General features: G+C 42.5%; 1 protein-coding gene across 1 annotated transcript; it reads right to left on the bottom strand.

Moving 5' to 3' along the window:
* Positions 1 to 5,599: 5,599 nt before the first annotated feature.
* Positions 5,600 to 17,748, bottom strand: LOC145408026 (uncharacterized). Its single transcript, XM_080278828.1, has 10 exons — positions 17,715 to 17,748; positions 13,281 to 15,901; positions 11,827 to 11,931; positions 11,190 to 11,423; positions 10,501 to 10,588; positions 8,653 to 8,902; positions 8,334 to 8,451; positions 6,964 to 7,096; positions 6,231 to 6,475; positions 5,600 to 5,851 (listed from the first exon to the last, which is right to left on the bottom strand). The coding sequence occupies exons 1-10, from the start codon at positions 17,746 to 17,748 to the stop codon at positions 5,600 to 5,602; spliced, it is 4,080 nt and encodes a 1,359-aa protein (XP_080134954.1).
* Positions 17,749 to 27,345: the final 9,597 nt, after the last annotated feature.

The raw sequence follows: 27,345 nt of genomic DNA, 5'->3' as shown, positions 1-27,345 counted from the left end.
CGGAATTAAGGCAAACAGAGAATATGTATTCCTCAGAACCAGAAATGGTAATGCTGAAGGAAAAATGAATGATACAGTGGTATATATAATTTATTTAAAAGTGACAATATGCATTTGTATTTGCCATTATCCCTATCTCATAAAAAAAAAAAATTGTCCATATATTCTGATATCCAGATGAGTATTTTTTATCCTTATCGGTACTTTTCAGGGTCTGAGTTATGGTATCACCTAAGTTTTTATTCTATAAGATTTGCACAATTTTTTTCTTCCTGCCTGCAGTAAACTTTCAAGAATATCATTACCATATAATAATTTACCACTGTTCTAAAATATGAATGGCACTATCTTGCATGGCGCAATATTAAGACAACCAGAGCACCCAACACACAGATGAGGGACAGGAGCCTTGGAAAACAACAATAAAGTGAGGAGATAGTGGATTCTACAGAGAGGATACCTGGACTTGGGCCAAAGGGAATATGCTAAGTGTATACACAATACCCACTGGAGATCCTGAAATTAATGAGAAGGGACAACCTCCCACGCAGCGCCATTTTGATGCGTGTCACCCACTAAGCCTCTTCCTTGTAAGCAGTGGCAACTTATCTTCCTTATCTGGCTGGTAACGCCCTTTTCACCCGTCGGAGAAAATTTAGCTATTCTACTCTCACAAATTTCTGGAAATTTTACTCAGCTGTGAAACCCAATGTAGACTACTTTGAAGGTTAAAATTGATTTCCCATTATTTCTCTGCGATGCATTTTTTTCTTTGACTTCCGATAAATATAGTTAAAGAAAATGACCCTAAGTAGTCAACGTGAACAGCCCATCAACGTACTGGTAATGAACTAGCAGCCATAATAATATCTACTGATATGGGCATTCTATTGCTTGACGAGTGACAGTTACCACTGTGAGCTGTATTAACACTGACAAAGGAGGCTTCGTAACATCTCTTCTGTGCTCCATTTTGCAGGTTAAATCTTGACATTCTCTTATATGCTATTATAATAATTTTAACAACAACACAGTTTACACTAGTGGCATACAAGAAGATTTTGGGGTTTAACATGTTTAATATACAAAGTACGTCACTTACGACAAAGGGTTAACACCATCCTATTGCGCCATGTCAGAAGCTGTCCAAACTCAGAGTAATGTAGGATCTGGAATACCCACGAATCAACTGTGCTGATTCATGGGATGCTGTCATAAATACATTACTATGGAAAATGAGTTACTGCCTGCGGATCACGTATTAATAACATGATCGAAGCTACAGGGAATGAAATGAGGCAATAATGCTACATGTGGGTCTAATTTCCTTTGCCACCTTGCAGTATTTATACAGCAAGAAGGCGAAATTAGAATTGACAACATTCCATGCAGTATACGAGTATACTGCAGTTTCGTCGACTTACACAGGCGTTGGGTATACCTTAAACCTAAATATCTTTACACTTTGTACAGGTGAATATTATATGGGGATGCTGTTATAATATGTAAAAATGGTAAGATACAGTCTCCGTGCACCAAAGTTATAGCGATACTGTGCTTTATTCCAGATGAGATAGAAAACTTCGTAGCATCTCTTCGTTAACTAACTATTCCGTATAACACCTTAAACGTTATCTTGCATGTTATTAATATCGGATTTTTATACCCCTCCCCCCCCAAAAAAAAAGGCCTGGGAGTCTAGAAAATTTGTCCCTTATAATGAAAACTGAATAAATAAGAGATCCAGATTGAAAATACGTGAATTTCAAGATGCCAGGACATTGAAAAAAAAAAAAAAAAATGGAGATCACAGGCACTGAGAAAGTAAGACAGAGGGAAACAGTTTCAGATATGACCAGATGCATACATGATGGACTGGGAGTACCAGATAACTCACATATTAGGGAGATGGACATAAAGGAGGTGAGTGTTCAGCTAGACAGGTGTTGCGTGCCTGTCACAATGGACACAGCTTATATCAATAACATACAAGAGGATATCAAGGCACAATCGCTGAGGAATGGGTGATACGAAATCTCCTGTGCTAATGATAATACGACCCACTGGAGATTCGGTCTGAGTTCAGCACAGTGCCATAATCGTAGCACCAATTCCTTAATACTGCACTATAACACCACAGTATCACTCATGATTCCTGCAAAATTCCTACCTATAACACCACAACACCATTCTCGACTGAAACCACGCAACCAGCACACCCTAACACCACGATCCCACTCACGATTCCTACATCACTTACAAAGAGCACCACCACATCACTCTCGACTGCTGTATCATCATCACCAAACCAAAGCACCACACTACCACTCATGATTCCTATTTCAGTCACACATAACATCACCACAGCACACTCAGTACTTACCAAGGCACCACCTAACCATAACACTATAAACATTCACTATTACTACATCACTGACAGATAATACCACCAAATAACACTCAGTACCAACCAACCACCACTACACCACACATCACGCACTACAATACACACGATTCTCACACATTTCACACTTGTAACACCACTACACCACTCTCGGCTGCAACCACACTACCATAACACCACAGTAACACTCACTATCCCTACATCACTCACACCTGTAACACCACCACATCACTTACGGTATTAACCACACTGCTACTTTTTAACAGGACCACACCACTAATTTCCTACCACACTACCACCACAATACGGCCACACTGTTCACGCTTCCTACCACATCACCACAGTACGGGAACACACATATCACTGCAGAGTACTTCCAACACCATTACACCATACACAGCTCTCACACCCATCTATCACTGTTTAGTATTATCTAGAAAGGAATTATTTTTTTATGTTTATCAGCCTATGAGTCATTGTTTTTGCATTCATAAAATAATCTACTATCACACCACACTAAATTCCTACCACAAAACTACACCATTCATTGCCCCTACCTCACTACAACCACAGTATCCCTACCACCAGATCACACTCAGTTCCTACCACTATACCACACCACTCCCTACCACACTACTACTACAGTACTACCATCACAACACAAGTAGTTCCTATCACCATACCACACCACACTCTACCACACTACTACTACTACAGCACTACCATCATAACGCAATCAGTTCATACAACCATATCACAGCACTCTCTACCACACTAGCACTACAATACTTCTTCTATAACACCAGAATCAATTCCTACCACAATACCACTCCACTACCACAAAACTTCTACCATCAAACCACACTTAGTTCCTACCACAATACCACACCACTCCGTATCACACCACAACCACAATATTTATACCATCAAACCACACTCAGTTCTTAACTACACCACACCATTTACAGCTCCTACCACACTACTACACAATCCCCTTTTCATGAATATGATCCATTACAAGTGGGATGACTCTCCGCGGAAAATACAATAACATCTGTAACTTAACATAAATCCAAGTAGGTTTTGTGGTATTCAAGTTCATTATAGTAAACATCTAAGCATCCTGACGAATTACAGAAGCAATCCTAAAAGAATTTCGTGTAAAATGGGTGCACGAGTAATGCCGGATGCTATTTACTTTCCGCGGGGACAGATGATGATGCACAGTTGTGATCAAAAGCTCATTTATACGTCTACAGCAAGTACCGTATTTTTACCTCGTTTAATACGATGACGCCTTTTTTCCCCTTTATTCTTGCTACCATTGGACTCCATTATATATCTGTAGCTGTTGGCAGGGTTCGAGTCAGTGTTCGTTTACTTATTCAATACTAGGACACATCTGTTATTACAATCTTGCAACCACCATGCAATTATACTCAGCTTGAGAGATCTCTTGCGGTGAAGCGATTAGGAACCATCTCCATCAACACTTTCATTTCGTAAACAAGAACATACTTATCTGGAGGTTTAGCAAACAGTAAAGGTATTGGTGGGGGCAGACGTCAAGAAGCGCTCAGCTGTGGTCCTCGTCTCCGTAACTTAATGCATTCAAGTCAATGGCAAATTATTCACCCACTGGCCTGGGATACAACGCCACTGCATCACTCAGGTTTCCACAGTTACCTCCCCTGGGTGTTACTTTGCCTGCAGGCATTCATTTTACCACCAACCCAGAAAGAGTGGATAAATCTAGGTCGAATGACATTAGAATTCAAACCATGGGGCTGCAGCTGTGTAGTTAGCAACACTATTCACTCGGCTAAAAAGGAAGTTGGAAAAATAACTAAAATAAAACGTCCTCCTAGTGAAGAGTTCAAACTCTCCTGTTTCTCAGCTCGAAGACGGTACAAAAGAACTACTGACCACGACTGTACAGTAAGCCGCGGAAGTTCGCTGAAGTTCGGCGGCCCATGCGTTTATTATCACCGTGTTTGTGGCGTTATATCACTCGCCACTTATTAATTTACAGGATGAAATGATGACACCTCCTCTTGCTCTCTGGCGTGCATTTTCGCAGGCACAGGAAGCTTTCTAACACTTCTTATCCGTTCCTGTCTCCAGTATTGTTGCTCTTCATGTAAACTAGGTTCATATGCGAAAAAAAAAAATAACGTAAGAGATTAAAGTGTAAACTGAAAAATAAATCACAAAGGAAGAAGTGCTAATAATCTTCCTGATGCCACGAAAATACGAGCTTCTGTCTGTGAACCTTTCTACTGCCGTTGACGCACTTAGATATTATTTTCAGGCTAACGCGAGAAAATGTTATTCAGCTAAGAGAAGTACTAGCAGTCAAAGAATGTAAGATGGTCTACAGTAGATAACCACTTCAATAGCTGTGGACGCTCTTCCGTGTTGTATTCAGGCTAACATGTAGTGCCTGAGATAAGTCAAGGCAGTCACAGGACTGATGACTACCAAACGTGTGGGAAACACTTGTTACACCCAGTATGCACGATGTCGTCGGTGCTGAAGAGGGACGCCTCAAAGTGGTGACACGATTATGCCAGTAACCAGGCGGCTCTGCTACCTGGTTATAAAAAGTCCCTCAATCCTCTCCTTATTCCTGTGAAGGCTGGATTGCAAGAGCATAGCAACTTCAGCCAGCGATCCACTGGGTTCATGTTCCAGATGAACCTGAGGTTACAACAACTACTAACACGATATCGTCATCTTTATTATGTTAATGCTAACACCAGCCACATTTATCCATCTCAGGAACAACCCCTCACATTTAAGAGGTTAGAAACAACCTCTATTAAGGAAGCTTCCTACAGCATCTCTTCCTTTCCATCTTCAGTCTGCATATGACACGATACTATTCTCTTGCATGTTATTCATGGACACATGTGTCAATATACAACTAATACGCAAGAGAATAATGACACGTAATAAGCAAAACATGTAGTTAAAGATGAGATGCTACAAAGCGTCCTAAGCTGACGAGAAAACGGGCTCTAGAAATCTCCCCAGCTGTATAGCAAGGTCTGATTTTAGTCTGAATGAAATACCAAAGTGTGTCCACGGCAGCGAAAGTGTGCTACGAGAGCGGAGGATATTTCTACAGACGCTACAGGAGCGGGGAATATTTCTAAAGTGCATCTACAGGTGCGGAGTAGTATTCTGAAGATGCTACAGGTGCTCGGTGTACATGTACCCTAGGTTTTTGACTCCCCTGTTGTGTCCCGCCAAATGTGGAGGCCGCGGCGCTCGTGCCCGTCCCTGGGCCAGGATGTTCGCCTCCCGTTTGGGGTACACTGGCACCGCCACGGGACGGTTCCACACCTGTTCTTTAGACGACGTCATGAGGAAGTAGAGGCAGTTGGTAAGCATGAGGATGATGGCGCCAGTATACCACACCATACGCCACCGCTCAAGCGTCGCCTGGGGGTAAAGTTAGCATCAATGTAGTTCACAAAAACCAAGTCAAAAATATAAGAATATTTTTTAACTGACTCATGTGTGACTTACTATATGAAGAAAGACTGAAGGTTCTTCATTTAAAACATTAGTGGTCTATTACCTGTTTGTCTGTAAAATAAGTCACACGGAGGGACGACATACAGATATTTTGTTAATCTGGCTCCAGAACTTGCCCGTCGGAGAGATAGACATTATAGGAAGTTATGATACGGGACTGATCGTTAAAGTTTTAAGATAATCTGGTTCCACTACTTGTTTGTCAGAGAGATTAGGCCACAAAGAGAGTTAGGCTACGGCAGGGGGGTGATCGTAAGCTTGTCAGTGAACCTGGCTCCAGTACCTGTCCGTCGGTGAGATAGGCGACATAGAGAGGCGAGAGAACCTGGACGGCCGCCCCTACTGTGCCGCTGAGGCCGATGACTGCAGCGGCGTGGTTGGGCGCTATTTCCACGGCGTTGACCAGGAAGGAGGAGAATCCCGCCGAGACACCCAGAAGGAGGGCCATAGCGCACCACACCAGCACAGCCACCTGGGAGCAGCTGGACTGAGCCACACCCACCAGGCAACCAGCTGTCACTACCGCACCTAGAGAAACATTAACTCTTAGACAAACGAGTCACTCCTAAGCCGAACAACATCGAATAACAATTACGGTAATAGTGCAGTCGTCATTTGAGAGGCAATGGGGTCATTTTTTTACCGTCAAGGCCTCGTCACACTGAAGACGATATCAAATAATTTTCTGGTCGTGAAGGTCGACACAGAAACTGGAAGAACACATCATTTGACTGTGTTTTGAACAAGCCTCCTCTCACTGGAAAAAAAAAAAAACATGACACGGATTAAGGTATGAAAATTATGCCCAGGATGTGAACCAATAAACGGGATGCATTCTGTTCAGTTTTTTATCCCGGCCTACACGATCCGACACGGCCATTCTAGTAAAACAGCCAGTGATTCTAATAAAATAGGCAGTTCCAGTACATCAGTTGATTCTAGCTAAAAGTCGATTACGGCATCTCTTTTTTGTTTTTTTTATTGCACCCTAAAACAGAATGGCATCCAGTACTTACATATAGTGTTGGCGACTCGACGTACAACCACTGTGGAGCGTCGGTTGGTGCGGCGTATCCAGTCTGCCAGTGACGCATACACCATAGCCGTCACCCACGTTGCAAGCAGAGCCGTACCCCACGCCACGCGAACCTGGACGCAAAGCAGAAATACAAAGGTGACATGTGTGCAAAGGAGGATTATAACAGGATAACAAAATGGACAGTAAAAGCTAGTGATGGATAAAACGAGTAAAAGGAACGGCACATAGAAGAGGGGTACCCGACTCCACTCGAAAAACTGATATGTGTGGTAGGGAGACTTATCAAAGGATAGTAAAGGGTCGGGAAAGGCTAATTAAAGGACAAAAAAGAAACAGTACAAAGCAAAGCGGTATACCACGCCAATCGAACCAGGACGCAAAGCACAAAAGGTAACACGTGTGCGAAGGAAGATTATTAAAGGAATGTAAAAGGATGGGAAAACCTAGTAAAGGACAATAAAAGGAAGAATACAAGGATGGAAAAGTTAGTTAAGGGACAGTTAAACGACAGCAAAATGACAACTGGACATTACAGGGATATACAGGAGAGTACAAGGACAAAGGAAAGTAAAAGAACGGACAGTTAAAGGACACGAGAACATTAAAAGGGCAGAGCAGACAGTTAGAGAACATACAGGACAGTAGAAGGACAGAATGGATATTAAAAAGGCAATACAAGGACACAAAGTACAGTCGAACAATAATAAAAGGGCAGTGAAAGGATAAATGGAAAAAGCCAAAAGGCATGATCGGGATTCCAGGGTTAGGATTCACAATAATAAACTTACGACTAATCCTTAATCGCAACTAAGCTCTCTCTCTCTCTCTCTCTTTCTCTCTGCAGGAAGGAAGGATAATCTCTCGCCAAAACTAGTCCTACTTACGACAGGAGACTGATTATGAGTTTGGTCAGAACCTTTGCTGGGTTTGATAATCAAGGTCTAAAGATTACTGATGTATATTACGTTCTGAGTGGGGTAAACGAAGGATAATCCTGGTTTTCTGTGCAGCAATATTGATTTTTCCTGCTACAGAGATAAAATAGCCATCATTACCATCATCATCATACCCATTATCATCACCATCACCATTATCATCATCACCATCACTTTAACATAATTTTCCAATTTGACAAGCAAGTCTCCATAGCAGCTACTTAATACTCTTTTTGTTTTTTTTGCTTCGACAGCCACCTCCGGTTTGGTTGTGAAGTGCATGGCTGCTGTATGAGTGATGAAAAAAAGTATAAACAGGTCAACTTAAACTCAGCTTTAAAAAATATTTGTAACTGCAGAACCTAACGCTAAAATCTCGATAGTCTGTGGTGGCGAGTTACGTTTGACTGACCTGGTGATCTGCGACGTGTAGGACAGTGACGAGGTACTCCCTGGCGTGGTGGAGCAGAGTGAACCACGCCCACGCCCACCCAAGCTCAGCCAGAACCACAGCCATCACGTGTCGAGACCTGGAGTGGATGAAACACTTATTTGTGACCGACGGACTGACTGACTGACTTTCTCTCTCTCTTGCGCCCGCCTCTGAACATAAAAGAATATAAATATAATACTCCTAAAAATGTCAAATTATGTATGAAGTCTTTGTCTCAGTAGGTGATCTGCAAAACACCCAGAGACTCAGGGAAGAAATTTTGATGAATGCTCTGTACCTGAAGAGATGTCCCCAGGGTACAGGCAGACCACACCCTGCATGCTGGGCCCCGAGGGATGATGTGATGTGCGTCCTCTCCTGCTGGGTGATCCTTGGGTGGCGGGTGGGGTTGTCGGCCACCAGCAACTGCCACGCCACGCACCACACCATGGCCACCACACCCTGGCAGTAGAACAAGGCACGCCACCCCACCACCATTACCACCCACTCAGACAGCGGCCCGCCCAGTGCTGCTCCTACAGCCAGTCCTGTCAACACAATTCTATCATTACCAAGGAGTTTATTTTATCCTGACTTATTAATTCCCTACATGTCAGCAAGTGGGTTGTTGGAGGGTTAGTGCCCCTCCCTGTAAAATCAATAACTCAAAGTCAAATGGCCACCCCTTACGGGATTGGGGCGTCTGGCAATAGATAGATAGATAGATAGACTTATTAATCTAGCCTTCTTTTTATATGTTACTTCACTCACGTACACTACTTTGCATTTCCGTCCTGAATTTAAGCTCCATATTATTAACATGGCATTTACCGTATCTTTGCACGACGCCTCATCCCAATATAAGATCTGGGGTGACACCTGTACTGTATCCATTAAAATGTAAAATTGTAACTGCTAAATGGTTTTCGCTAGAGTTTCAGCCTCTTGTTACAAGAAAGATTTTGCACACAGTATTTAAAAAAGAATTTCACTTATCTTTCAGTGATTCATCTTACTAAATGATAACAGGGTAGGCGCTATACTAGACCAGGGGATTACCTGGAATTTCATTATACTGTTCTCTGATCTAATTCGCTCCTTACGGAGAAAAGAACAATTTTGTTCTAATATAGTCAACGTACAGACGGTGAGAAGTTTTGTGACAAATCCCTTGCAGGGATCAGGTTGTTTAAGCTACTGATGACGACTTCTCGAAAACTTGGATTAGCTGTCACCGTTAAAACATGAAAATCCTTTACTGAAGCATTAGAACTGTTTGTTGCCGGGATTACATTCCAGCGAGAGCCGTAATATATACTGGCGAAGACGCGGTCTCTTTCTACTTATATAATGCTACGTCACCCTAAAATATTTTATAGTGTCCACATGGTGAACTTATTAAAATCGTGCTCTCCTATGGCACTGAACGCTGTATTTTGTCGTTGTCCTGATTCGGCTGTTTTATTATTGTTTTCCGATGCACTGTCTGCTTTTCGCAACTGAAAACAAAGCCGAGAACCTACAAAGAATTACTGAACTCCTTTCTATCAGCATACCTGAATAACATTATCTTTCACTATTTCGTCAGGCCCACCATGTCTGGCCAGATGAACACAAACAAGCTTTTATGAGTATTATCTTGATCTACTCATCAGACAGACACATACATTAAACCTATTTTCTCATGTCATAAACTGTTAACTTTGAACGGACGATATACAGGAACCAAAAATCATCTTCACTTCGATGTCAAAGCTTGTATGGTCTTCGATTACCAGAGTATTACGAATTGAGGAGCTTCCAGGAAATCCACTATAGCCCTTTTGTTTATCACCTGACAGAAGTGGGCCCCACCTACATTAAATTCAATATGCCTTAGTTATGAGGTGGGAATGAATCTCGTTGGTTATCTGTCAAAACAACCCTCCAGACTGAGTACACTTGGCCATCAACTGAACTGAAAAGGGTTTGGCATCTTTGTCAGCATAGTAAAATGGGCACTTTAGTTACGTCTGGAAATGGTTAAGCATATATATATTTCTTTTCGAAACATTCAGCAGCTTGCGAATTGATTGCGTTCTCATTGTGTACGTGTATTTTATGGGAAAAAAAAAAAAAAAAAAAAAAAAAAAAAAAGGTAACTTACCCGAATATGTGTAGGCAACCATGACAGTGCGGTCGAGAGGGGGTGCCCACTGTGCCAGTACTGCGTGTACTGCTGGTATGCACACACCCTGCAAAACACATCACCATCATTTTATGAACACATCATTATTACACACACACACACACACACACACACATACAGAACTACGCTTTATAAATGACATGCGTGACTTACAATGATAAACTGCAAGAGGGTAATAAAGTCTACGGTAACCCTTTGATGCTCGAGGACGTCACTTATCTGGTTATGAGAGCCACCAGAAGACTCTGTAGAAGTGATGGTGTTAAGAAAGACTAAATCTAACTTCTCCATTCGGAAAGACTCATGTAAACTGAATAATATCGTTTGGAAATAATAATAAAATAATAAATTACGAGATGAATAAAGCGAAAAGACGCCATCGTACTGAGGGAACTAATAATCACTTCTTAACCCTTGAATATGAGTGATCTTTCTCCAGACTGAGTATAAATAATCTAAAACTACGATGAATAATAAAAAACTAAATTCGTAGTCAATCACTGAAAAAGCTGCTGGAGAATTTCAATCCTCCGGGCTTCGAGAAACATTTACTAAGCTAAATATAATCATTCAGAGGTAGCAACCATAAAATGCAAATGGCGTCACAGTACTTAAAGGGATTAGTAAGGGAGGGTGTGAGAGCTGACCTGAGCGGCGCCAACCATGATACGGGCCGCCAGGAGCCAGTACGGACCCACGACGGCTGCTACAGGGGTGAGGATGGTTAGGAGGGCTGCCAATAACACCCCCATCAGCAACAACAGCTTCCCGCCAATCACCCCGGCCAGCTTCCCACCCACTAGATGAGTCAGAAGGAAGCCCCATGAGAAAGCAGATCGGAGGCGGTCCTGCAGGTGTGCCGTCCATACGAACTCACCGTCCTGTTGAAAAAATTGCAGGGAAGAGTGTGAAACTAGTGTCATGCAACTCTGAGTGGGTGCTTGCGTTCTTCGGGCGATAGTAACGTTAAGTACTAGGTCTGGTGATGCGTAGGTGAAGATGGAACGTTATAAGGATAACAGCAGTAGAATGTATTACGTCTGGTAAAATGCAGCTGGCTTTATAGGAATGGCAGTGACAGAGAGTAGCAGAATTGTTGAAGTATGGTTGTAGAGTGATATTACATGAAAAAGTGCTATTGCATCTGAAGGACGACAACAGCAGAAAGTAATAGATCTGGTGTTATATAACTAAGGACAGAGCAGGCTTCAGATGGTATTGGGGTTCTAAGGATGACAGGAACGCTATCAAGTGTGGTGAATTTCAAATTAAGAAGGATCTTACCAGAGGGGGCGCAGGACGTTCCACCATCCTGGGTTCAAAGCAGACGGTGGATGGGTATTTCTGGTTGGCTAGGGTGATCTCCCCGTAGGATGCCTCGCCCTGCTCCTGCCACAGATGGAATAATTAAAACACCTGGTCGAGACAGCCTAACATTAACATTCACTGCCGAAAAATAAATATATAGCGTGTAACAGGCATCTTAATTTTAATCAGTGCCAGTACCACAAATTATAAATACGATGTCTTTTTACACGTTATATACTCTGGAGCTTTTAAACTAACTTGGGCCAGATTTTCGTCCTTTTGCAGCTTATTTTACATAGCTCAGCGGCAAAAAAAGACAAGACTACATCTTTTCAATAGCACTTCTTCGTGGCTAGCTCCATATTTTAGTGTTAGTCTCGTTAGTACTCGGCATTCATGATGGTGAGACGGCAAATTTAGGCCAAGTTACAGTAAAACGCATATACTAGGATGCCTCATTACACATTATTATTAGGCATTCCAGTTCTACACCTGCGTGTGAAATATCGGGTGGGAATGGATCGCTTCCTCAGTGGCAGAATCTCTCTCTCTCTCTCTCTCTTACACACACACACACACACACACACACACACAAGGAACGATGTACAGCGGAGCAGCCAGCCCATATGAAGTGCACTCAGCCCCACGCTACACTACACGCATCCCCGATTTGTTTAAACTGTACCAGAACCACAGATTATTTACTGCCGTTTAAGTACATGTTAAGTACGTTATTATTATTATTATTATTATTATTATTATAAACGTCTCATCTTAATGTCAGCACTCTCATCTTATGTGTCAGGACCAACTTGCCTAGCCCCGGACTCCCATGCTCCTCATGGGACAACGTAGGATTGGATGATGGATGGATTGATGGATTATTATCATTATTATTTACACTCTAATATTCTTATCATTATGATTATCATTACCCTTTTTCTGAATTACTGCAGCAATCAATATATTTACTAATTTCTTTATTCGATTCATTCAAAAATTCATTCATATTTTTGCAGGAAAAGGGGAACTCTGGGCAATTTGTTGATTGGTAATATGAGCACTTTTTTTCTTTCTTTTTCCTGTTTCTGAAAAATACTGATCCCATGTATTACTGAGCAATACGCTTGTTAAGATTAATATAGCTCATAGCAGAATAAGGAACATTACCGTACATCTTGCTATCAGTATAACAAGTACAGCACAGATGAAAGAACTCAAAATATTGCTCAAAATATCATACTGGGGATGGTGCAAACTTGGGTTATTTACGACTGGAAAAGACTAACAAGCCTTAATCTCCAATATACGTAGTGCATGTACGAATATTATAGCATTTGATATAACTGCAGGTCAGACTTAAGTTTTGATATAACATGAACACTTGAAAGACTTGTGCAAAAGGATGAACTTTGTCTATGGATACTCACTGTGGATTCTTTCCCACTTTCTTCATCATCTTCGTTCTCTTCATCACCATCTTCGTCTTCATCCTCCTCATCTTCATCCTCGTCATCCTCATCTTCATCATCATCGTCGTCGTCGTCATCATCATCGTCATCATCATCGTCGTCGTCATCGTCGTCATCATCATCATCCAGCGATTCATCACTGTCGCTGTCCGATTCGTCACTACCCTCATGGGATTCATTGTAATTGGAAAGGTAACCGTCCAGATAATACCCGGTTGAGTTATCCCTGTAGAAGCCGAATTCGTCCACTTCCCCAGAGTGGTATTCCCGTCCCTCGTTGCTCTCATCATCCTCGTCACTATCCTCATCAGATTCTTCTAAAGAGTCTTCGCCAGATTCACTGGAGGAGGAGCTTGAGGAAGATGATGAGGAAGAAGACGAGGAGGAGGAGGAGGAGGACGAAGAGGAAGAGGAGCTGTCAGAAGAGTTCGTGGTGTTGCTGATATCCCAGTCACTACCATAATACCACATCGTCGTTGTCTCCATATTTTCCTCGTCCTCATACACCGGGGTCGTGGAAGGAACATCATCATAAACAACTTCTCCTTCATATAAATACTCTTCCTCCTCCGTCTTGGGTGTGACTTCCTTAACTTTACCAGGCTTACAATCCTCTTCTGAAAGGCATCCTGGGCTGTTGAATTCCACACTGGAGTTGTCTGAGAGGAAAGGCGTGGCATCAACAGAACGTTTATTTATGGTTCGACCACTGACTGAAGGAACCATGGTAGGATTAGAACTGGGAGTCACTGGACTGGTGTTTGCAGTAGGAGTCACTGGAGAGGTGTTTGAACTGGGAGTCACAGAACTGGCCATTAAACTGGGAGTCACTGGACTGGTGTTTGAGCTGGGAGTCACTGGATTGGTGTTTGAACTGGGAGTCGCTGGACTGGTGTTTGTACTGGGAGTCACTGGACTGGTGTTTGAACTGGGAGTCATTGGAGTGGTGTTTGAACTGGGAGTCATTGGAGTGGTGTTTGAACTGGGTGTCATTGGATTGGTGTTTGAACTGGGAGTCGCTGGACTGGTCTTTGAACTGGGAAACACTGGAGTGGACTTTGAATTGGGAATCACTGTACTGGGGAATGAAATGAGAGTCATCGGACTGGTATTTGAATTGGGAACCACAGGACTGTTGTTTGAGGTGGGAGTCATTGGACTGGTATTAGAAACTGGAACCAATGGACTGGTATTTGAATCTGGAATCACTGGACGAGTATTTGAATCTGGAATCACTGGACGAGTGCTTAAACTGGGCATCATTGGACCAGTGTTTGAACTGGGAATCGTTGGACGCGAATTGGAATTAGGAAGCATTGGACGGGTGCTTGAAATGGGAACGGTTGTACGGGTGTACGAAGTGGGAATCACTGGACGGGTGTTTGAGGCGGGAGTCACTGGGCTAGTCTTGAAATTAGGGGTCATTGGACTTGTGTCTGAAATGGGAGTTCCTGGACTGGTGCTCGACGTGGGAAACACTGGGCTGGTGTTTGAACTGGAAGTTACTGGATCCGTGTTTGTGATTTCTGTGGTGGAAGAAGTTTTGGCGGGAAGAGGATCCATATCCTGTGCTGCTGGAGCAATGGTTTCTAGTTCTTCTGCCGGTAAAGTGACGGTATCGGCTTCATCACTGACCTGTGACGGGGAGCTGTGAAGGGTTCCAGTAGTGGTTGAGGTAGATGGACTGACTGTTGGCACTGGTGACTTGGGAGGCGACTTGTTTGGAGAAGCTGTTGAAAGCTGGGTCGCTGGCGTGGATTTTGATGCAAATGAAGCTTGAGGAGTTGAAGAAGTCAGAGTGGAATCATCCAATGTAGCGGCAGTGGGAGATAATGAGTCTTTGGTTACCTCAAAAGCTGCTTCTGTTTTAGGCAGCGTGAGACCATCTATGTCTTCTGCGAGTGGTGGCAAGGTCGTGTCTAGTTCCAAGTCGGTCATGGTGACAGGTTCATCGTACATGTCCTCACTTACAACAGTAGTGTACAGGAAATCTTCATCAGTAGTGGCCTCTGTTCCATCAGGGGAAATCGTTGTAATTTCATCATCGAATGGGGTGGTTGGAGTGACATCACCAAAGGATGAATGCTCATCGTGGAATTCCGGCCACCCAGTATTATATATTCCCGCTGCACCAGGAATGGCAATAGCAATACCGACACTATCGTGCCTGCCACCTGCTGGTTCACTCCTGCCGTTATGTAGGTACACATTCTTGCCGGACCTGGGCCTCAAGATATCTCCATGGCCAATCACGGACCGCGATGTGGTGTCATCAGGGGCTGTCTCGTCCTGCGAGTCACTCCCCTGCTGAGGTCCCGGGTCATCCACCACAACAGGCTGTATCCCCATGCTGGAGAAAGAGTAGTCGTCGCCCACAACAGCCGTGTGGTTAACCATGACCGGCAGCGCCACTAGGAGGTTCAGCTGGATCATGTATATGTTAACCATCCCCAGGAAGCACATGAAGACGAGGATATATCTGGTGGCCATAACTGGACGTGGCGCCACAGGTTCCGCCGTACCTGTTCCTGGCCCTGGTCCTGTCCCTCCCTCCATGGCAACCTCGTCTCGTGTTGCTGCTGCAACAAAATTAACACAAATTAATGTAATGAACAAAGTAACGAAAGGAATACAATTTAATTAAATGAACAATAACAGTGATCCTTTTCATAGTGACAAGGGAAGTTTCCTCTCTCAATGCCCACGTCACTTTGTGTCTCTGAAACAAAACGAATACATACCAACGAAAAGAACATGTGTTAATGAAGGGAAGACACATTAACGACAGAGGCACAAATCAGCCCCTTGCAACACGTCTGACTGACAAAGATAACTCCCTCCCTCCATGACCAAAACGTCTCCTATCGCTGCAACGAAACGAACACAAATTAACTACTGCTCTAAAAAAAAAAAAAATAAGTAAATAAATAAAAGAAAGTGTGCAGACGTTGAAGCCTGTGAGGTAGAACCATGTTTTGGGGCCGAATGGCATGCTAATCAGTGTCTGACCCATTTCACTGAGCATGGTGTTTCTCCCTCTTCCTCTGCTTTGGATTCTGCCTCAGCCTATCCTTAGGAAGGTGAACGAGGTGGGATGATAATGAGACTGTAAATAAAAAAATAAAAAAATGGAAAAGACGTTACCGCAGAAAAAGGATTAACACCATCGATCGTGTATTGTTTCCTATCGACGGAATAAAGAGCCTGAGAGTGTTTATATTGTCACCATTAATTCTCTCTCATGATAGAAACTGTTCTAGTATTCCAGCTAACGCCGATTTTAACTGAGAGTGAATCCTAGGAGTCTGAGAGTTAAAGAATCCACACACACACACACACATACACACACACACACACACACACACACACACACACACACACACACACACACACACACCAACGTATAAATGATATATCTATCTAACTATATACCTAGGCTGCTTCCCCCAAGGAAAGGGAGGTATATAACTACTTAATTTTATTTCAGGCGACCACAGGCGATTGTATGCAGCTTAGAGGAAATATCTTGATTACAGCTACTACTAACCCCTCCACGTCCAAATGTCTCCCCTAAGCTGGATAAAATCGTCTGGTGTAGCAGGAATAAAACTATCAATTACGCCTCTCTCTCCCTCTCTCTCTCTGCTCATCTATCTATCTTCATCTCTTCCCACATTATTTAGTTTAGGAGAGCCCCAGGTAAAGATGTTAATGAAGGTTATATCAGTTCCCTTCCACTCCAAAAGCCCTAAGGTGAATAATACTGCCAGGTCATAGCAAATATAGAGTAAAAAACTGTGTGATCATAGTGCGGGTGTAAAGCTCTGTACCCGGCTTCACATCTCCCCACCAGGGTCAAATGCCCCTCCCCTTAACCCCCTCCCCCTCTTTCACCCTCCCCTCCCTCACTTACCACTTCCTTCCCACGCCCCGCCGCCCCTGACACACTTCCGCCCTCCCTCACCTCATCTCTCTTTTCGCCCTGCCCTTACCCTTCCCTCACTTCACTTTACCCATCCTTACTCACCCTCACCTCACTCACCCGCACCTATCTTACCAATCGTCACCTTCCTCACTCATCCTCATTGTCACCCACCCTCTCCCTCACCCTCACTAACTCTCACCTCATCCTCACCCAACTTCACCCTCATCTCAGTTCACCCGTCCTTACTCACTCTCATCTCACTTCACCCCCCCTCATCCTCACCGTCCCTCACCCTCATCCTCACCCACATTCACCCTCAACCACCTTCACCCTCACCTCACTTCACCCCTCCTTACCCTCATCCACCCTTACCCTCACCTCACTTCACCCCGCCTCACCCTCACTAGTTCTCACCTTCCCCACTCACTCACTCTTCCTCACTCGCATCCACTTTCGCCCTTACTCACCTTCAATCACCCTCTTCCTCACCCTCATTGTCATCCTCACGCATCCTCAGTCTCCCTCACTCACCCTCACACGGCCTTACTCTCACTCTTATCCATCCTTCCGGCCACCCTCACCCCACGCCTCGCTTTCATCCGTCCTCTCGAATTAGCCACTTATATCCAGTCGAGGCCTTATAAAAACTCCTACATTTTCCACGCCATGATGAGCACTGATAGCCGTGCACTCCTAAATTACAACTCTGAGATTTATAATGTATTTCTGTCACAATTATTTACTTTGTCCATAGTGTTGTTAGCATTCGGTTATTGCAGGTACAGTGAAAGCTTGGCAGATTCCAATTCAGTGTTCTGGCAGGTACTGAACACATGGATGTAGTGATTATTTAGGGAAACATTCAGAAGAAGGTAGAGTGTAAAATAAGCTCCCTCTCATATCAATTTAATTAAAGCAGCAGCACTGGGAGGGTCGCTAATCAATAAAGAAAAATTAAAACAGCATTGGAAAAAGTTGAAAAAAGGCCATGGGTAGGAGAAGGAAGGAAGACGGTGACGGGACGTGGGTGAAAGTTAGAAGGAGGACAGGAAAATAAAGTTGAGTCACTAAATTAGATGTTCCTCCTTCCTCCTGTCTTACTCCCTTGCCTCTCTTTCTTCTTCTTCTACTTTTTTCTTTGTATGTGTGACAAGGTGATTGGGTAATATGAGGACCTACAGGGTAAACAGAACGGAATGATTGGAGTCAACTGGCAGGAAAATGCACGACTCAACAGCCTTTAAAGTATTGTGTAGTGAGAGGAGGGGCCGTTACTGATTATGAACAGAACGCTTTAGTAATTACTTTTCTGTTAGTCAGACCCTCGAAAACTGTGACGTCAGGCAACAGGTTTGTATGAGTGGTTTTATAAAGTAAATTTTTCCCCCAATGCTGTAATGATAACTTTTTCGTTCAAAGGTACTATGTTGCTAAATGCTGTACTTTATGTTGCTGATTTGGGTCTGATATTAAGGAAGCTTGATCTGGTGCTACCAGCTGAGCTTTCTACAGGGAACACTGAAGTAACATGCTGTTGGACATTTTGGTGTAAGAATTAGACTTAGAAAGGAATTAAAAAAAAAAAAAAAAAGATCAAATACATGTTAGCCACGTCTCAGTTTCTTTCCCAGGACTTTCACACCTACTGACCTTGCACAAACAACCTCGAGGGATTGGGTTACGTGTTAATCTGTACATCTACGCCTCCTGTTACTTCCCGCCACATAACCCGCACTACATTTTTTTTATCTGTCCTTTTGCAGGCGTTTATGGTTGTCAAGTACACATAATTCTGTCGGCTTATCTTTTCAATGGCTTATTCTTTACACTCATGTCAAGCTACACAAATGGAGTCTTCTGAAAAGGATCGAGTCAGGGATCTGGTGAAGAAAGGTGAAAGTCCTGGTTAAAACAGCAGGTACTCAGCAAAATCAAATCTCACATAAATTTTACTATTCAGCTGTGTTATGGAGGTTTTCTTTTTTACTGTGACGTCAAAGCGACATAAAACAGAATCTTCGGAAAAGAAGTGGGTCACTGGGCACTAAACAAAGCATAGTTTTATAAGAATTCTGTTATTTGATTAATTTTACGGTATTTATTTCCTCATGTCGACGCAGCACAAACAAAGTCATGTGAAAGGAAAGGAGAGGAAGGGAAACAGAGAATGGACACCAAATGAAACAAAATCAGATATAAATTACGCTACTTTATCTTAATTCTTAAAATCCTTACATAAAAAAAAAAAAATGAGTCTTCTGAAAGGTACTTGATTGAGGTGTTAGTAAGGAAGGCTGAAAAACATGGAATAAAAAAGAATGGGAACCAAGCTAAACAAAACCTTATATGAATTCTGCAACCGACCCCTTTTATGGCATTCTTATATCCTCGTCTCAAGGTAAAACAAACTGACTCGTCGAAAGGGTACTTGATCAGGATGCTGGCGAAGAAATATGACTCAGTGATAAGCGAGTATGTGCACCAAACAATGTCAAATTCTGCATAAATCATTCAAGCTCACTGAACTACGGCCTTACAGTTCTTATCACCAGGTCAACACAACGTAAATGGAAAGCACTGAGAGGGACTGGGTCAGGGTGTTAGTCAGGAAGAGGCAAGGTGAGGACCCCAGAAATATATGTGTGTGGGCATCAGGCATAGTGAAATACCGCATTAAATCGACTTATTCATTTGTTTTACAATATTTTAATCTTTCCTCACGTCAACGCGGCATATGTGGAGTTTTCAGAGAGACTGATTCAGGGTGTTGGTGAGGAAAGGTGAGGAAGGATAATAAAGAGTAGACAGCACACACAACAAAACACTCTTATATATTCTGCTAGTTGGTCTGTTTCATTTTACATCTTATATCTTCACGTCAACACATCACAAATGGGGGCTACTGAAAGGGACTGATTCAGCTGTTGGTGAGGCAAGGTGAAGACTCTGGGCTAAAATAGAGTGGGCAACAAATAGTATCAAGTCCCACATAAATTATTCAATCTCATTAAACTACGGCTTTATAAACATTATCATCACGTCTGACAACATGAAGGGAGCGTTCTGAGAGAATGGGTCAAGGTGTTGGTATGAGCCAAGGTGAAGATGAAGGCCCTAGAAATATGTGAGTGGGCAGGAAGCAAACTTTATCCTACAGTAATTTTGCTAGTTTATCTGATTTATATTTTTCCCCTTACCACACCTCAACGCAGCTTTTGATAGTGACTCGGTGAGGATGTTATTGAGGACAGATGAGGGCCCTGGATCCCTGGATATAACAGCGGCTGGGCATGAAGGAAATAAAATCCTATATATACTGTGTTAGCTAATCTGTTCTATGGCATTTTTTGTCCTCACGTCACGGAAATATAAACAGGGTGTCTGGAAAGAGACTGGGCCAAGGTTGGTGAGACAGCTCTGGGATGAGACAGAATAGATACTAAATGAAATTACATCACGGAAGCATGTGGCAGGGTGGTGGTTGAAAAAGAAAAAAGTAGTGTGGTGTGGTGTGGTGTGGTGTGGTGTGGTGTGTCGTGATGGTTTGTGGAGATGTGATGTGTGGTGTGATGGTGTTCGAATGGCGTGGTGTAGTGTGGTGTAATGGTTTTTGGAGGGGTGTGACATAGTGATGTGAATTGCTGTGGTGTGGCGAGTCAGGGCGGTTTCAAGTGTGGTGTGGTATGGTGTGATGGTGTTTGGTGGTGGGGGGGGTGGGGGAGGAAGTCCACAGTACAAGTCATCTGTGTTGGTGTTCTTAAAAAAATAAATAAATAAATAAATGCTTATTAAAATTCAATTGCTACCTAAAACCTGACTTGCCAATTTCCCCCAATTTACATTTTCAGCTGTATGGATAACTTTGTGATTTTGTGGCACTCCCTTGACGTATCCTGGCGTTTCACCGAGCGTTGTAAGTTGAGGTCAGTATGCTATCTACAGTCGGCCAGAAGTTCTACAGTTACATGGCGTCTTCTTCAAAATTTGGGCACGTTCGTCACTTTCCTCCCTGACGCATACCAAACTTTTCCCAGCTGAGGAATAGCGACCTAAAAGGGAAAGTGGTTAGCGGATGAGGTGGAACATTTTAGGTGAACTTGTCTCTCTGTTAAATGACTTTGGATATGTATGTATATATGCATGTAAGTACGAATGAATGTACAGTATGTATGTATGTGTGTATGTAAAGGTGTAGTGTCTGGAGTGATGTGGGAAGCGTTCTCTAGTGACCTTGACATCAACATGCTGAACAACTTTCTACAACACGCCAGGCAGACAAGAGACAAGCTCGTCTCAGTTCTACTTTCACTCATAAAAAGATAATTCTCTCTCTCTCTGTCTCTGTCTGTCTGTCTGTCTCTCTCTGTGTCACCTGGAGACTGATAAGCTTGGTGTCTTTTGATGTAAAGTCCCTCTATCAGATACACTTCTAAAAGATTTAATAACTAAAAATGTTTTGAACTGAGATGGGCATTTTTTTTTTCAACTTTTTAAATATTGACTGATATGTGGTCCTACACCTCCGCAAGCATGTTCATGTTCGAAAAAAAAAAAAAAAAAAAAAAAAATCCCCTCTACCAGCATTTTACTGTCTTCTCTGTTTCACATTTCTCTCCGAACGGCAGACTACCCTTTCTTCTCATACTCCCTTGTTCATCGTGCATGGTAACTCAGAGTGATACCATTTACAAATATTTCGCGCTACACCTTCCATCGCAACTGCCACGAGGAAAGTGTCGCCGAACTTCTGATTGTGACAGTATGCTACGTGGAAAAGCTACAAAGCATTCTGAAAACGTAATGAGTGACACGGTATAAAACAAGATGAGAGCGATAGTGAAATGTGGTAAAATATGCAGAAAGAGGCTGTGTTCAGTGTTTACGAACTGATGAAAGAAAACCACACATTAAATCATTCTACCGTATCTTTCTCTAGAATTAAGCGCTAATTCACATAAATAACCTGAAGAAAAATGAATTAATCTGTATACAAATGCGTGAAGATTCATACAGTTGAAGACTATGCATCAAAATTAAGTTTAGAGAGACTGAGCTGAATACCAACGAAATTAAGTCGGGTTTACGGAGAAATGAACCTCAGATTAGTTGAATTTATGTTCACAGAGAGGTCGGCATCAACATACAAGAAAATATACCGTAATCATCCTTCGTTTAAGTGAGTCAAAGCTCTGGGTCACGGGTCAAGAGGCCTTTGCTCGGCAGTAGGCTTAAAACGGCTGATCATGATGATGGTGTATAGTATGTACAGCAAGTATGTATGTATCAATGAATGAATATATGTATGGATGGATGTTTGTTTTATATATTTATGTATGCATGTATGTATCTATGAATGAATATATGGATGGATGGATGTTTGTTTTACATAAGTATGGAAGCATGTATGAATATATGGATGGATGGATGTTTGCATTATATAAGTATATATGTATGTATATACGTATGCATGCATATATGGATAAATGGATGGATGGATGGTTGTTTTATGTGTATGTGTGGTGTAGTATGTATGAATGTACTGCAGTGGAGGAGGGGCCTACTTGTCCAGCTACTAACCGGCAGGACCAATACGCACAGTAGGAGTCACGGTAATTCGAGCAGCACCGTGTCTTTATCATACACCTTGAACAGTGCTTATGGAAACAATATACACAGAGTTCTAAAATTCTCTTTATTGACGACAGTATGGAAAGAATTTGATGACTAATGGTGACTACTGAATACTTTAAAACTGACTTCATTCTGGTATGGGCTGAAACATCATCATTGGCTTTATCCTTATCATCATCATTGTCGTCATCATCATCATCATCCAGATTTAAGTATGTGGGTATTACTCTTCTTATTCTTCAAGTGTGATGTTATTGTCGACCGAAGAATCGAATCCGGGACTCCTCACTTGGGGGTGGGCGGAGCAGAGTGGGTGGAGTGGGCGTTACTGAGTGGTGTTGGCAGATGGTGTGTGTTGTTGCTGGGACCACTCCGCCTGTGCCACCTTCACCTTTAAACTTTGTTCTACTTCGCCAGGGACGCCGCTCAAACGACAACGCATTGACAATAGTGCATTTCTGATTTATTTACTAGTTGTTGACCGTTTGGCCTCGCTGAGGTTCTGTGAGATGAATATACAGTAATGGTTATAAACTGCACTAAAATGCGAACTTGATTATTCTTGGCCAACAGGGTTGAATCACAATGCTTTACAACACTAAACTTCTGATCTATTTATTTACTGACCGTTTGACTGTTGTAAGTTTCTATGCAATTAATATAATCAAGTGACCTACCCTGGAATATGATTTAAGGCTGATAATTCGCACCAAAAATATTCCATATTATCCTATACTGACATTTCTATCACGGTGCCCTTGGTTTCCTTGAGTGAGGCAAAGTCGCTTCTCGGAAGCCGATCTAAAAATGCAAAGTACGTAAATCGCAGTCATAGGGTTAAGCAGGGAAATACCGTATTACGAATAATAAGTAACTGAATTCACTAAGTCCTCGTTTTATGTCTTCCTTTTTTACGTTCTTTTTATTTTTATTAGGTTCACAGCAACCACAGGAAAAATGTCTACAAAAGTTCCATTGGGGATGTGAGGTATACAGGGAAGTGACGCAACCTTCCCTACTTAAATTTTAATCCCATAGTGGTTATATGACTTAATGACACTTGTACAGTGGATACTATTATTCTATTTCAATTAACTTTAGCTGGCTTCTAACTCCACTGCTGTCTATACAACTGATCTGCCTGTTTCTGCCACTTTACTGTAGCAATCGCATGTGAAAGGTGGACATGTTTTGGAGCACATCAAAGAGTAAGGACTGCTCGTAACTGTGGTCAAATAACTGGATATCTTGTTGATCATGCAAACTATTGAGGAGTGCCGTTATTGAGCAGGGACTGAAATACCTGGAGATCCTTTTGTCGAGGCCATTCATTGACTATTACACAATGCGATTTTAGTGAGTATAAATACACACACACACACACACACACACACACACACACACACACACACACACACTAAATATATATATATATATATATATATATATACATATATATACACAGTATGTGAACGAGAGAGAGAGAGAGAAAGAGAGAGAGAGAATAAAGTTCTCCATACGTCAAGGTTATACGCGGGAAGGTTTTTGCCATCAGCGTCAGAACTTAGTGAATGGTGGGCATCCATACACGGTGCACGCTGCACAGTGTTGACCAATGCATCCCCATGACGTACTCTTGATGTTATTCTTGTTGCCTTTATACAATTTCGTTCAGCTTGAGAGAAACTTTCTAACTTAGAGGTGGATTAACGCGTTCATTAACCCCTTCAGTATGATGGATCTTTTCCATGTTGAAAAAAATCACCCAGATGTAGCAGGAACAAAATCTAAATTGCGCTCTCAGGCAAAAACGGATAAACATGTTTTGGGAATGATGTTGCCATGATTTGTGGTGCTTTTTTGGAACCATCATCATCATAATAATAAAAGCAGTGGTTAGTTGAATACTGCAGATATAATAATATATAGCACACTGATCTGCCAACTAGCCAGTCTATATCTGGTTGAGGAGAATGTATTTTTGTGGCCCCTCGAATACTGTCAGCCACAAAAACAAGTGCGATAATATCCTCAGCTACACAACAGATCCATACCAAAATACTCTCAGCAAATGACACAAGAGACTCAGTATCAAATATTCTCAGCAAAATAACATAAGAGACTCAACTCAAAATATTCTCAGCAAAAGACACCAGAGACTCAGTACCAAATACTCTCAGCCACACAAGCCATCCCTATCAAAATCGCCTACGGTACCAGGGCCTTTATAGCTCACGTCAAGGTCAGTGGCCGAGATTAAAGTGACATGTTGGTATCCGTATGCAGCACTTGACGCAGAGCCAGTCCTTGAACTTTAATATGAAGAACTTGCTTCACGCGCGTCAAGAACGCATATATAGATCACACGGCTAGATATGGACTGATGCCCTTCAATATGAGCATCACTATGATCACCACCATCATCAACAACAACATTACCAACAAAACTATTATCATCATCATCATCATCAGATAATGACTAATACCCTTCATTATCATCATCGCCAGAGCCCAACTTTGATATAAGGTTAGTAGGATCTAAACCTTGGAGAGAGAAAAAAAAAAAAAAAAAAAAAAAAAGCAACTCTGTTTAGTGTGTCCAGCAAAAATGGGCCACGCCTTCATTTGCTTATCAGTCCCGCCCTCACATAGTGTTGAGAAATTGTGTGTGTGTGTGTGTGTGTGTGTGTGTGTGTGTGTGTGTGTGTGTGTGTGTGTGTGTGTGTGTGTGTGTGTGTGTGTGTGTGTGTGTGTGTGTGTGTGTGTGTGTGTGTGTGTGTGTGTGTGTGTGTGTGTGTGTGTGTGTGTGTGTGTGTGTGTGTGTGTGTGTGTGTGTGTGTGTGTGTGTGTGTGTGTGTGTGTGTGTGTGTGTGTGTGTGTGTGTATGTGGAGGAGGGGGGAATCACCATGAGAGCAACCTTGATGTTTTATATGCTTTTTATACCCAGCATCCCCAGCCGACTCACTGATAAAACAGGGCAGGGATGGCTACCTTGCCTTGACTACCTTACCTGAGAACACTGGGCTCTCCCAAGCAAATAATAATAATAATAGTCATCATCATCATCATCTAATCATGTGTTGCCCCATAAGAAGCGTAGGAGCCCGGGGTTAGGCAAGTTGGACCTGACATTTAAGATGAGAGTGACCAGCCTCACTCATCCCTGAGTGGCATTACGTCAGCAATAAACCCCAACCATCCCTTGGATACAAACCTGCACCGGCTCAATCCGACTGGTGCGCCTTAATTGCCCACTAAACCAACAGGCACCATAATTTGGTTGAATGGTTACCACCCAGCGTTGTAGATGGTTTCCTGGTGTACAGGAAACTATTTGGCTTGTCACTCAGTGTAGAGTTACCCATGGTGGAAGAAGAGGGAAGAATGAATAAAAGAAAGACAGAAGAGGGAATGTAAAGTCACCAGTGGTCAGAAGGAAGAGGAAAGAATGAAGGAAGTAAAGACGGAAGAGGAAGGAAGGAAGGAAGAAAGAGAGGAAAGGGCAGTCACCCGAGCGCAGCACTACATCGAACGAGTGGATGGTGACTGTTATCACCGGAGCATGACATTACACTTCCTGTTAGATGCAAACTGGTTCAACAGTGTGAAGTAATTTTGTGGCAACATTAAACACCAGTAGTTATTAAATAGCACCTTGTGTGACTAGGTATCTGAGCACACCCTTCACTACGGTAACATATTTCTTTTAGTCATTCTTGCAGATACCAGATAAATTCATTTAGATAAGGAGAGCGAAACGATGGTAAAGGGATTAGTAAAGACTGTATCTAACCATTCCAATTCGAAAATCTATCCTAAGCTGAGTTAAATCACCAGGAGACAGCAAAATAAAAATTATGATCTCGGACTGAAGGGGTTAAGAATCTCTCTCTCTCTCTCTCTCTCTCTCTCTCTCTCCTGTATTCTTGTACCTTGTCACCCAGAACTACGATTCCTGCATCCCATCTTACGTGAATGGGTACCTCAGAATACATCCACAAAAATTCAACCTTTCTGTATAATGACGTCCTTTTTTTTTTTTTAATATAAGATCTTGCAAACTCCAGACAATTTTATTTGGCTCAGGGAAGGTGTTTCGCAGCAGGGGATCTAGAAAAATCTCCCTTCATTTTTTTTCCCCTCCGAAGGTGACGTCCAGTTGTATTGTATCCTTAATATCTCCAGATGATTTGCTTCAATTCTGGAAAGATTTATCACAAGAAGGGAGTTTAATTTGCCTGACCAATTTACGGAAGGACTGCAGCAACTCAAGAACGAGAGAAATGGAATGTCACCCTCCCTGGTATACCATGACACTTTTAAACTTCATTGTTGTTACCTCCAGACGATTTTGTTCCGATCAGGAGAGACTTTTCAAACAGGAGGGGTTATATCTAGCCTTAATTAACCTTTTCACTACCAGATGGCTCTCCTAAATTGATTAAGCTCATTTAACAGCAACAAGA

The sequence above is a fragment of the Coenobita brevimanus genome, chromosome 75 (genome assembly GCF_032717465.1).
Source record: "Coenobita brevimanus isolate Jiangsu-jjx chromosome 75, ASM3271746v2, whole genome shotgun sequence".
Taxonomy (NCBI): domain Eukaryota; kingdom Metazoa; phylum Arthropoda; class Malacostraca; order Decapoda; family Coenobitidae; genus Coenobita; species Coenobita brevimanus.
Note: the sequence above shows the minus strand (reverse complement) of the source record. Positions and strands in the feature narration are given on the sequence as shown.

What these genes read in the sequence shown, in the direction of transcription:
- LOC145408026 (XM_080278828.1), bottom strand. Translation starts at nt 17,748, where the DNA reads ATGACAATGAGGGTGAGGAAGAGGGTGATTGAAG. An exon ending in TCATGGTTGGCGCCGCTCAG is followed by an intron (nt 10,589 to 11,189) that starts GTCAGCTCTCAC and finishes TGTGTTTTGCAG; the next exon opens with GGTGTGTGCATACCAGCAGT. An exon ending in CCTATCTCACCGACGGACAG is followed by an intron (nt 5,852 to 6,230) that starts GTACTGGAGCCA and finishes CTTTACCCCCAG; the next exon opens with GCGACGCTTGAGCGGTGGCG.